We start from the raw sequence: 12841 nt of genomic DNA, 5'->3' as shown, positions 1-12841 counted from the left end.
TTTGGTGAACTCAGTTTAATGCAAGAACACTAGCATGGGACTATTTCTACAAGTTGGCTGCAAAGGAACTAAAAGCGCAACATGACAACAAGGACACTAGAGTTCCTAATACTAACACGAGCGGTTCTTCGGTCAGATGGCTAAATTGTTTCTATGCATTTTAAGTGATTTGTAGCATGTGCGCCAATGCTTCTGAGTGAATCTGAAGGTAATCTATCGCTAATTGATGGCACTGCGGAATGACAAGAGCTGCTCTCTTTAAAGCACACTGCTTGAATGGGCACCTGAGTGTCAAGTCGAATTTAAAATGCAAACCTTGCTCCACTACAATATCCATCAAACAGAATAAGAATTGGACGGTAAGCGTCAGAGTAAAGTGGGTGAGAGAGGAAAGTGATGATTGCAAATGCCCTTGATAGCATCTTCATTTTCTTTTGTAAAATATGAGGTTGGAATGAGAGGATTTGGGGAAGGGAAGGGAAGGGAGGGGTCCAAGCCAAAAACACTCAAACTGAGTTAACAGAGACCTATCAGTTCCACATCAAAGATGAGAGTGGAGTTGGCCGGGATAATGGGAGGGTACCCACTGCTGCCGTACGCATAATCCGGTGTACAGGTCAAGTTCGCTCTCTGCCCCACGCTCATCTAGGGAAAAAAAACAGTGGACAAAAACTTGTGTCAAGTCATTTTCAGAATTTGTTTCTAAATATGTTAACTTTTCCGAAGTGCTGATGACAATTGAAATTCTATTTCAGAAATGTACTCTTTTTCACCTCTTATGCCAGGAAGATGCAGGCTGAAACAAGGCAATTACTGGATGTCAGTAAAAACCTGTCTTTCAGGCCCACCCCTCCCACTATATAATGACCATATATTCCCCTACAAAACTTGCGAAGCCTGGTGGTAGAGAAGACTATCATGCTTTTGTCTATCAAGCCTATCATGTTTTGAAAAATAAAAGTTAATACAGTTTAAAAAAAAAAAAAAAAAACAGGATTACAATACAGTGATCTCTTTCCACTTTGCGCCCTCATTCTATCGTGAATTTCTTTCACAATTAAAAACTAAAAAATACAGATGAATTGTCCCGATCCAATCAAATAGACTCACTCTCCCTCCTGCTCCTTTTCTTGGTCAGGTAGTGGACTGGAGTTGCTTATTAAAGTTAACGATGATTGACAGAGGTTAAGCTTTAATCTTGCCAGATACGCTTGAAAAGATGAAACTTCAAAGCGCCGCATGCGTCAATCATCCTTTAACTTGTTGAACAGTTGCTGTGGCAACTTATTGATTGTAAGTGAGGAGCTTGAGCGGATTTGAGTGGATTCACTGAATGAAGCATTTAATAAAGAAGCCGTTTTCTACTTGATTCTTGTTAAAAAAATAATTCTGTGGGACAACAACATGTTTAAAACTTATAATTATTACATTTGAAGTGCTTAAAAACACATTTATTGAAATATATATACAGCGCTGGCCAAAAGTATTGGCACCCCTGCAATTCTGTCAGATAATGCTCAATTTCTCCCAGAAAATGATTGCAATTACAAATGCTTTTGTAGCAATATCTTCATTTATTGTGCTTGCAATGAAAAAACACAAAAGAGAATGGAGAAAAAAAAAAAAGATTAAATCATTATCATTTTAGTATAAGGGTGTAACGGTACATGTATTTGTATTGGACCGTTTCGGTACGTGGTCCTGAACGAGTCCCGAACGAGTTTCTGACATAATGTAAAGTGCTATCAAATTTAGCACGTTAGCGGGCGGTAATTAATTTTTTGAATTAATCACGTTAAAATCTTTGTCGCATTTAACGCAAGCGCGGAATGCCCGCTCATACATCCCATAACCCCACTGTTACGTCCCACGGACGGCTCGCTAAGGGCGTAACATAAAACGAGCCACGCACACAAGTTGCAAGTGGACACAAATTTATTCATACAAGTAAACTCGCAATGAACAAAATATACAAAATGCAGAAAGGGCTGGCTTCAGCGTAAGCCCAGGCCAAAACAACAAACAAAATGAAACTACACTTAAACCCCACCCGCTAAGTAAACCCTGATCGCAAAAAAGAAAAAAAACAATACAGCCACTACTCTGGCTTCTACACTAAACAAAACGGGTTGAACGAAAACGGCAGTTTACCTCTACTGCTGCAGTGCTCTTATTTACAGTGGTGAACAAAAACGATCCAAAAACGAATGAACACAAAATACCTCACCAAAAAGGCGGGATTGTAACAAAATAGCGATCAAATGCACAGGTGAATGAATGGCGAGCAAACAGCTGGCGAGGAGGTACGCGGCACGTATGCTGTCAAATGCGAAGTTGAGAACTCTCAGAGTGTTGACTGTAAAATGACGAGCGGTCAGATGACTTTTGTTAACGCTGCCTTTATTTGGTTAACAAGACTCAGAGGCACAATACAACACACACGCGGGTATGCAAGCTCAAACAAGTACTACTGTGTATCGGATTAGCTGCCGTAAAGCAAGTGTCGTTATTGCCGCAAATGTAAACAAAGCGCTGCATAATGGATACATGTCAGACAGCGGCTAGTTCGGGTGGCCCATCAGCGTCGTCGTCGTCTGCCCGTCCGGCGTCAATCAGAGTACGCCACGAGGCAGCCAGCTGGCGGACGCGGCGATCAGATGACTGACAGTCTCAAAAAAGATAAGAATTAAATGGCCAGGGCCGTCGCACCACTCAGAAGTGCAGTGAGCAACGTGGGTAACGGTTAAATGTAAACATGGAAGCAGGTTGGCCCTCTGGGTGGGGAATTCAAATTTAAAAAAAAAAAGAATATAAATGGAACAATTCTCAGAAAATGTAAATAAGTTGGTTTGCCTCAGCGATTGGCTAGAGGATGAGTAGGGAAGAGGCCCACATTTATGTGTACACTACACACACTTTGCACACATTATAAATAATACTGTTGTAGTTACTGTTCTAAGGCTCTGTTGTGTGTTTTTGCAGAGAAAAAAATGTCTTCAACAGAAAGAATGTTAATGCCATCTTGTGGATTTATTGTTATAATCAACAAATACAGTACTTATGTACAGTATGTTGAATGTACAGTTGTGGTCAAAAGTTTACATACACTTGTGAAGAACATACTGTCATGGCTCTCTTGAGTTTCCAGTTATTTCTACAACTCTGATTTTTCTCTGATGAAGTGATTGGAACAGATACTTCTTTGTCACAAAAAACATTCATGAAGTTTGGCTCTTTTATGACTTTATTATGGGTGAACAGAAAAAAGTGATCCAATCTGCTGGGTCAAAAATATACATACAGAAGCGCTAATATTTGGTAACATGTCCCTTGGCCATTTTCACTTCAATTAGGCGCTTTTGGTAGCCATCCACAAGCTTCTGGTTGAATCTTTGACCACTCCTCTTGACAGAATTGGTGCAGTTCAGTTAAATTTGATGGCTTTCTGACATGGACTTGTTTCTTCAGCATTGTCCACAAGTTCTCAATGGGGTTTAAGTCAGGACTTTGGGAAGGCCATTCGAAAACCTTAAATCTAGCCTGATTTAGCCATTCCATTACCACTTTTGATGTGAGTTTGGGGTCATTGTCCTGTTGGAACACCCAACTGCGCCCAAGACCCAATCTTCGGGCTGATGACTTTAGGTTATCTTGAAGAATTTGAAGGTAATCCTCCTTCTTCATTATCCCATTTACTCTCTGTAAAGCACCAGTTCCATTGGCAGCCAAACAGCCCCACAGCATAATACTACCACCACTGTGCTTGATGGTAGGTATGGTGTACTTGGGGTTAAAGGCCTCACCTTTTCTCCTCCAAACATATTACTGGGCATTGTGGCCAAACAGCTCCATTTTTGTTTCGTCTGACCACAGAACTTTCCTCCAGAAGGTCTTATCTTTGTCCATGTGATCAGCAGCAAACTTCAGTCGAGCCTTAAGATGCCGCTTTTGGAGCAAGGGCTTCCTTCTTGCACGGCACCCTCTCAGTCCATGGAGATGCAAAACACACTTGACTGTGGACACTGACACCTGTGTTCCAGCAGTTTCTAATTCTTGGCAGATCTGCTTTTTGGTGATTCTCGTTTGAATCTTCACCCCCCTGACCAATTTTCTCTCAGCAGCAGGTGATAGCTTGCGTCTTCTTCCTGATCGTGGCAGTGACAAAACAGTGCCATGCACTTTATACTTACAAACAATTGTTTGCACTGTTGCTCTTGGGACCTGCAGCTGCTTTGAAATGGCTCCAAGTGACTTTCCTGACTTGTTCAAGTCAATAATTCGCTTTTTCAGATCCATGCTGAGCTCCTTTGACTTTCCCATTGTAGCGTTTGTGGGCGTTTGCATCCAATGAGCCCTATTTAAATGGCCTCAGAGAAGTCAAAATTGCTAATTCGTGTTGCTGTATGTATATTTTTGACCCAGCAGATTTGATCACTTTTTCTGTTAACCCATAATAAAGTCATAAAAGAACCAAACTTCATGAATATTTTTGGTGACAAAGAAGTATCTGTTCCAATCACTCTATCGGAGAAAAATCAGAGTTGTAGTAATAACTGGAAACTCAAGAGAGCCATGACATTATGTTCTTCACAAGTGTATGTAAACTTTTGATCACAACTGTACAGTGGGGAGAACAAGTATTTGATACATTGCCCATTGGCAGTGTATCAAATACTTGTTCTCCCCACTGTATATATCAGTCTTGTGTCTTATCTTTCCATTCCAAAAATAATTTACAGAAAAATATGGCATATTTTACAGATGGTTTGAATTGCGATTAATTACAATTTTTAAGCTGTGATTAACTCAATTAAAAATTTTGTTTGTTTGACAGCCCTAATAACCCTTACTTTTCGAGGCTGTGGTCATAGTGTTATTATGAGAAACTTGAAACTGTTCAGAGTTCCAACTGTTCAATTTTGCACATCAGATATTTTTTTAAAGAAAAATTCTTAGCCAAAGTTATTTTTATTTTGTTTTTCAAAATATCTACATTTCAAAATATTGTATTTTCCATTTTTGACCAGAATTCTAGCTTTGAATAGGCTAATGTTCCTACTGTTGAAAGCACAAAAGTGTGTAATAAACAACTAGCACATTTATATTTTGCATTTTGTTTTCTTACTGTACCGAAAATGAACCGAACCGTGACCTCAAAACCGAGGTACGTACCGAACCGAGATTTTTGTGTACCGTTACACCCCTACATTTGACACAAAACTCCAAAAATGGGCTGGACAAAAGTATTGGCACCGTTTGAAAAATCATGTGATGCTTCTCTAATTTGTGGAATTAACAGCACGCGTTACTTACCTGTGGCACATAACAGGTGGTGGCAATGACTAAATCACACTTGCAGCCAGTTAAAATGAATTACAAGCTGAGTCAACCTCTGTCCTGTGTCTTTGTGTGTACCACATTGAACATGGAGAAAAGAAAGAAGACCAAAGAACTGTCTGATGACTTGAGAAGCACAACTGTGAGGAAGCATGGGCAATCTCAAGGCTTCAAGTCCATCTCCAAAGACCTGTATAAGTGTAAAGCCCATGGCACTGTGGCTAACCTCCCTAGATGTGGACGGAAAACAAAAATTGATGAGAGATTTCAACGAAAGATTGTGCGGATGGTGGATAAATAACCTCGACTAACATCCAAACAAGTTCAAGCTGTCCTGCAGTCCGGGGGTGCAACAGTGTCAACCCGTACTATCCGTCAGTATCTGAATGAAAATGGACTCTACGGTAGGATACCCAGGAAGACCCCACTTCTGACCCAGAGACATAAAAAAGCCAGGCTGGAGTTTGCCAAAGCTTACCTGAGAAAGCCAAAAGCGTTTTGGAAGAATGTTCTCTGGTCAGATGAGACAAAAGTAGAGCTTTTTGCGAAAAGGCATCAACATAGAGTTTACAGGGAAAAAAACGAGGCCTTCAAAGAAAAGAACACGGTGCTCACAGTCAAACATGGCGGAGGTTCCCTGATCTTTTGGGGTTGCTTTGCTACCTCTGGCCCTGGACTGCTTGACTGTGTGTATGGCATTATGAAGTCTGAAGACTACCAACAATTTATGCAGCATAATGTAGGGCCCAATGTGATAAAGCTGGTTCTCCCTAAGAGGACATGGGTCCTCCAGCAGAACAATGACCCCAAAGACACTTCAAAAAGCACCAGAAAATGGTTTGAGAGAAAGCACTGGAGACTTCTAAAGTGGCCAGAAATTAGTCCAGACCTGAATCCCATAGAACACCTTTGGAGAGACCTGAAAATGACAGTTTGGAGAAGGCCCTCTCGGAGACCTGGAGCAGTTGGCCAAAGAAGAATGGTCTAAAATTCCAGCAAAGCATTGTAAGAAACTCATTGTTGGATACCGGAAGTGGTTGTTCGCAGCTACAGTATTTCGTCTAAAGGTTATGCTACTAAGTATTAGGCTGAGGGTGCCAATACTTTTGTCCGGCCTATTTTTGGAGTTTTGTGTAAAAGTTACTAACCATTAAATTAAGAATATAGAACCAAAATGTCATTTTGGTCTGGGTTATTTTTAGAACTTATTAGCGCATTTATTTTTGCTTACCTGAGCTACACCTTCATCCCAGCCACGAATGACTTCCCCAGCACCAATCTTGAAAGTGAAGGGCTTTCCTCGGTCCCGGGAGGAATCAAATTTTTTGCCATTAGTCAGTGTGCCTTGAACACAATAATAAAATATTAATAATAGCCCCTTTAAAATAACCTATTGTGTTTAGTTTTCATGTTACAAAAGTGTCCATTGCTGTTTATGTTCATTGCACATTTTGATGAAAATTTTATCTGGATTAAAATGTGTTTTTTTCTTTTTCTTTTCGTATTTCACATACATTTTGAAAATGATTTAAATGATCAAAATAATTATTATAAAAATTTGCCATAAAAAAAAAAAAAATCGTGACAAAGTCGTAATTAAATTTTTAGAAATTGTGATGACCTTTTTACCATATCACCCACTCCTAGATGTAACTTAAAATGACAAAATCTGTGAACTAGATAACTTTTTCACATACAGTGCCTTGCAAAAGTATTCGGCCCCCTTGAACCTTGCAACCTTTTGCCACATTTCAGGCTTCAAACATAAAGATACAAAATTTTAATTTTTTGTCAAGATCAACTACAAGTGAGACACAATCGTGAAGTGGAACAAAATTTATTGGATAATTTAAACTTTTTTAACAAATAAAAAACTAAAAAGTGGGGCGTGCAATATTATTCGGCCCCCTTGCGTTAATACTTTGTAGCGCCACCTTTTGCTCCAATTACAGCTGCAAGTCACTTGGGGTATGTTTCTATCAGTTTTGCACATCGCGAGACTGACATTCTTGCCCATTCTTCCTTGCAAAACAGCTCGAGCTCACTGAGGTTGGATGGAGAGTGTTTGTGAACAGCAGTCTTCAGCTCTTTCCACAGATTCTCGATTGGATTCAGGTCTGGACTTTGACTTGGCCATTCTAACACCTGGATACGTTTATTTTTGAACCATTCCATTGTAGATTTGGCTTTATGTTTTGGATCATTGTCCTGTTGGAAGATAAATCTCCGTCCCAGTCTCAGGTCTTGTGCAGATATCAACAGGTTTTCTTCCAGAATGTTCCTGTATTTGGCTGCATCCATCTTCCCGTCAATTTTAACCATCTTCCCTGTCCCTGCTGAAGAAAAGCAGGCCCAAACCATGATGCTGCCACCACCATGTTTGACAGTGGGGATGGTGTGTTCAGGGTGATGAGCTGTGATGCTTTTACGCCAAACATATCGTTTTGCATTGTGGCCAAAAAGTTCAATTTTGGTTTCATCTGACCAGAGCACCTTCTTCCACATGTTTGGTGTGTCTCCCAGGTGGCTTGTGGCAAACTTTAAACGAGACTTTTTATGGATATCTTTGAGAAATGGCTTTCTTCTTGCCACTTCTCCCACCTCAGCTGTAGATGTCTGCAGTTCATCCAGAGTGATCATGGGCCTCTTGGCTGCATCTCTGATCAGTTTTCTCCTTGTTTGAGAAGAAAGTTTTTCAATATGATGGCTTGCACAGTGCTCTTTGAGATGTTTAAAGCTTGGGAAATCTTTTTGTATCCAAATCCGGCTTTAAACTTCTCCACAACAGTATCTCGGACCTGCCTGGTGTGTTCCTTGGTTTTCATAATGCTCTCTGCACTTTAAACAGAACCCTGAGACTATCACAGAGCAGGTGCATTTATACGGAGACTTGCTTACACACATTCTATTCTATTTATCATCATCGGTCATTTAGGACAACATTGGATTACTCAGAGATCCTCACTGAACTTCTGGAGTGAGTTTGCTGCACTGAAAGTAAAGGGGCCGAATAATATTGCACGCCCCACTTTTCAGTTTTTTATTTGTTAAAAAAGTTTAAATTATCCAATAAATGTTGTTCCACTTCATGATTGTGTCCCACTTGTTGTTGATTCTTGACAAAAAAATTAAATTTCATATCTTTATTTTTGAAGCCAGAAACGTGGCGAAAGGTTGCAAGATTCAAGGGGGCCGAATACTTTTGCAAGGCACTGTATGTGCGCAAATAGTTCAACAATTCAATAGTTTAGTTTTTTGGAAATAAATTGTTACTTTGCGATCAAAAGCTCTATTCGTCTCGTTGTTTATGTTATTTTGTAAAAGGAAAACATTATTCAGATTAGGGCTGTCCCAAACGACTAATTTTCTCCCGATTAGTCAGCCGACTATTTTTACGATCTAATAATTTAAAAAAATATATATATATTTTTTCTTACTAATTTAGCAATGACATTTTTGTTGACGCTTATGAATTCACAAAAACATATTGGAACACTTAAATTATTTATAAGTACAAATAAACACATAAATAACAATAATAAATCACAAACAATGAGTTCAAATGCTGATAGAATTAACTAGTGCAAAAGAATGGAATGTAAACAGATTCAGAACACTGACTTCGCCTTTCCAACATGATTCAAAACAATTCTTAAAAAAAACACCTAGCATTAATATTATAGTATAGTACTATATATAATAGTATTATAATAATTATAATAATTATTCATTGCCAATCAGATTTTTCATAAAGGGTGTCATTTTAAAGCTATTCTTAGTGTAGAATCTGAATTCTGAAGTATGTGGGATTAACTCCAGAAATCGCTATTTATATGACGAACATGACATGCTTTTATTTTGAAATGTTCACCGGAAGTACGTTCGCTAAACCGCTAACTTCAGCTTTACACTCCGCAAAAAAAGCACTTTTTGTCATTGCATGTATTGTCAGTAATAGATTTTTTCGGGTCATTTTTTTCGTTTGCAAATGCTGTTAACCGGCGATTTTTCATGTTTTTAACCGCAAATTTGCTTTCACGAGACGACTGCCAATGTTTTACAGACTTCACAATTCCGCCCCCCCCGACTGGTGCCGCCATATTGTCTGTCAGTTCATCGTGTTTACATATTACCGCTACGTACATTCCTCCTATTACTGCGTGTTTTTCTGCTTGTCTAAGGAATCACCGCCTAGTAAACGAACCCAAGAACCTTCCTGACAATCGATAACACTGATTAATCAAAATGGTGAAGGCATGTGTGGCGGGTGGTTGCAGTAACAGAGAAGATAAACGGTCATTTTAGTAGTTGCTGTGTGCCCATTGTTAAAAGGGCAAATCTCTAAAGCAGCACGGTTTGTTTATCTCGGTCCATGATGCGTTTGTGTCAACAGCGGTCAGACAGCGGCGAAAACATCAATACGATGCCAACACGATCGCAGACATCATCAGACGGAGACTACGAACCTAGTCGCCATGGTCGCGCAGCAAGAAGGTGAGTGCAACAACAGGTCTTGTGCCGAAAAATAGCCGCCCTGCGTGAAATGTCCCCCCTGACGGGAGCACCCACACGGAAACGACTTTCTTGTACTGTGAATATGTATTATTTTACTCAGCTTGAACTAATAAATGTCATACCTGTGTGATTGTCATTGGGATATGGTCGTGAAAACCTGTAGACTAATACATTTCTGTTCAAAGATGGTGATGTGGCCCAGTCCACGATTTGTTACTAAAATACAGTACTAATATTTTGTGTAATTTAATTATTTAAAACCGATCTTACAGTCGTAAATCCATTACTGTAATGCGTCCATGAAAACATTTGATGTTTTCACTTCAATAAAGCTTTATAAATAAGCGCTCCCGTCAGGGGGGACATTTCACGTGGGGCAGCTATTTTTCGGCACACACCGGCCCGTTGTCGATCAAGTTTCATTTTACAATCGTGACAACGGTGACGCTCAGCTGACCAAATGTCAGCTTATATTCGGGCCGGTGCCGATTTTGGGTACCCGACTCCTCATCGTGACATAAACTGGACTATGATTGGAAATTTTGTGGTCTCGGGACAGGTCCGGACGGGAGGAAACATCGGTTTGGGCATCAAATATGTATCTGGCGACTGGATCGACCGAAGCTTTTCCAAATAACGGCTTTTATGCAACTCATCCAATGAGTTTACAGCGTCTGAAAGTACCGGGGCTTCCATAATTTGCAAGTGAATCCACCTTTAGAAACTACGATCATTGACAATACGGACACATAATGACGGACAATATGGCGGCACAATACAGCCATCACGTGACTGTGTGACGTTGGTGATTGGAGTCTATAACAGGCTAAAGTAGGTTGCCTTTTTCCCCCCATTCACCTCAGTGTAGCAGTGCTAACATTACAGTGTTTAAATAGATGTGTTTTCTTATTTTGTACGTCTGAACTTTAATTCTAGAGCGTGTTGATAAGAGAAAGGAACTGGAGTCTCATATGCCATCAGCACGCACGCGCACAGCGATAAAATGCAGCCGTGAAAATTACCGCCCTCATTTTTATTTGCCGTGCGATAAATGGACTCACTGCATATCGCGACAGGCTTAGCAACTTCAATAAAACATGTCAATAGTTAGTTAGATGGACTTACAAACTGGGTGACGGCGCTTTAGGTGTTTATTCACGGCCGACGTGCAGCCAAGCTTGGCATTGAAGAGACAGGACAAAAGAGTGTACCCTCCTTTGTTTCTTTGAAATAAGTCACTGTTTTGGACACTCTGGTGCGCATTTTTGGCTTTGTGCTGCTTTCCCCGCTTGCATACAGAGCGTCCGACATTCTGAACTTTCCACGCATATATTTTTTTTAACCCTTCATTAACCGTCGACGGGATGTTGTGCTCGTCAACGGATTTAAGTCATCGATGACGTCGACTGTCGACACAGCTCTAATTCAGATGTTTGGGATGTAAATAAAGCAAAAAATAGCTGTGTTAAAGTCAAAGTTATGTTTGAAATGTATGCTTTCACAAAAAGTTCAATTCCTCTGTTTTTTCATCAGAAATTGGAAAACTGCTCAAACTAAGCTATTTTCTAATGCTGATTTCTAAAGAATGGGAAAAGATATGAACTTTTATTTTCTGCTGAAAGAAGAGAGTGTAATCTTTCTTTTGGTGGGTTCCATGTTTATATAGCAATAGAACAGACGTTTCTGTGGGCCTTGCAAAATCAGTCAAAATCCAGTAAAACGGCCGGGAGCGAAGGGCCTTGCTACAGTGAAAATGACTGGGAGTGAATGAGTTAATAAATTTAAAAAAGTTAAAAATAGTATACTGTGAGGTACAATAAGGTGCTATTAAAGCAAAAACAACAAATAATCATGATAATATTTAAAAAAATAAATACATAAATAAACGACTATAAATAAACGAGACTCCGGCGTCGTAAAATCGAAATCCCGTAAATCGGGTACATCGTAATCCGGGGACAACCTGTATTCTCCAACACTGCCAAAATGGCAGCCATGTTTTACGTATGTGCACTTTGAAGTCTGGAATATTGCGTTACCACAAGTTAGCCAATAGCCATTATTTATGTTCAAATATTTAGACACACTTCTCATGTAAAATGATTACTTGAAGCAAATGCAAAGCGATAGGAAAACTCATAAAAAGAAAATACAGACCGTATTAGGTTTGAGACCGTTAACGCACCACTTGCTAACCACTCAAAACCAAGCGCTAAAAATATCCAAAATCGGAAACACATAAAGAGGCAAACTACACGCAAGACGTTGGGTACAGCCAAGCAATGTTGATCAAGACCAGCAGAAGTGTGATAAGTGTGTTTTTCTTTGGAGCTGCGGAGGTGTAGAAACAATAGGAGCTCACCGGTATAGTGCACTTTGACGGTCTGGCCTTTCTGCGGAAACGTTTTGCCTGTGAAGAGAAGCGTATGCGTTAATATTTTATATTACATATCGCGTTATATATGTATTTATATAGTGTATAAAAATCATTTTACCGTCTCCGGGCTGAGTGGTTTCCACGGTTACACCCATTGTTCACGAGTAACTGGGCCCAGAGTATCACGCTTCGCTGGGGCGGTGGCCGCGTGTGGGATGATACTTCCGGTAATAGATACGTATATAAAGAAATAGATGCGTAACGCGCGCTGCGAACCAATCCGGACGGCCGTTATCTATTGTCTGCCATTTTGCGTCAGTGCAATTCGCTAAACATAACATTATAGTAAATGGAGCGTGTACTATTTAATAGCTATATATTCCTGAATCTTCAACCGATTTTCAAATGGTTTGGTTTGTCATAAACGTCAGAGATGCAGTAACTTCACTGCTTACTTAAGGAAATATTAACATTGACGTTTGGTATAAAAATAACATTTAGGAGATCAAGCAATGGCTCTTCAGTACAGGCACAAATACACTCTGTAATATTTATATTCTACACAAAATAGATATTTTTTGATGACAAAATAATAACACGACTAAGTTCTTT

The 12841-nt window shown here is 39.7% G+C and overlaps 1 protein-coding gene across 1 annotated transcript; it reads right to left on the bottom strand.

Annotated features, from left to right (window-relative positions):
- On the bottom strand, positions 1-12466 carry LOC130930404 (peptidyl-prolyl cis-trans isomerase FKBP1A-like). Its single transcript, XM_057858348.1, has 4 exons — positions 12348-12466; positions 12215-12262; positions 6569-6681; positions 1-645 (listed from the first exon to the last, which is right to left on the bottom strand). Exons 1-4 carry the CDS (start codon positions 12382-12384, stop codon positions 517-519), a joined length of 327 nt encoding a protein of 108 aa, XP_057714331.1. The 5' UTR covers positions 12385-12466; the 3' UTR covers positions 1-516.
- Positions 12467-12841: the final 375 nt, after the last annotated feature.

Source organism: Corythoichthys intestinalis, chromosome 14 (genome assembly GCF_030265065.1).
Source record: "Corythoichthys intestinalis isolate RoL2023-P3 chromosome 14, ASM3026506v1, whole genome shotgun sequence".
NCBI lineage: Eukaryota > Metazoa > Chordata > Actinopteri > Syngnathiformes > Syngnathidae > Corythoichthys > Corythoichthys intestinalis.
Note: the sequence above shows the minus strand (reverse complement) of the source record. Positions and strands in the feature narration are given on the sequence as shown.

Excerpts from the sequence above, each read along its gene's own strand:
- LOC130930404 (XM_057858348.1), bottom strand. The coding sequence starts at position 12,384 with ATGGGTGTAACCGTGGAAACCACTCAGCCCGGAGACG. Across the intron at positions 6,682-12,214 it reads CGTCAAAGTGCACTATACCG|GCACACTGACTAATGGCAAA; the intron begins GTGAGCTCCTAT and ends ATTGTGTTCAAG. Across the intron at positions 646-6,568 it reads GGGATGAAGGTGTAGCTCAG|ATGAGCGTGGGGCAGAGAGC; the intron begins GTAAGCAAAAAT and ends TTTTTTCCCTAG.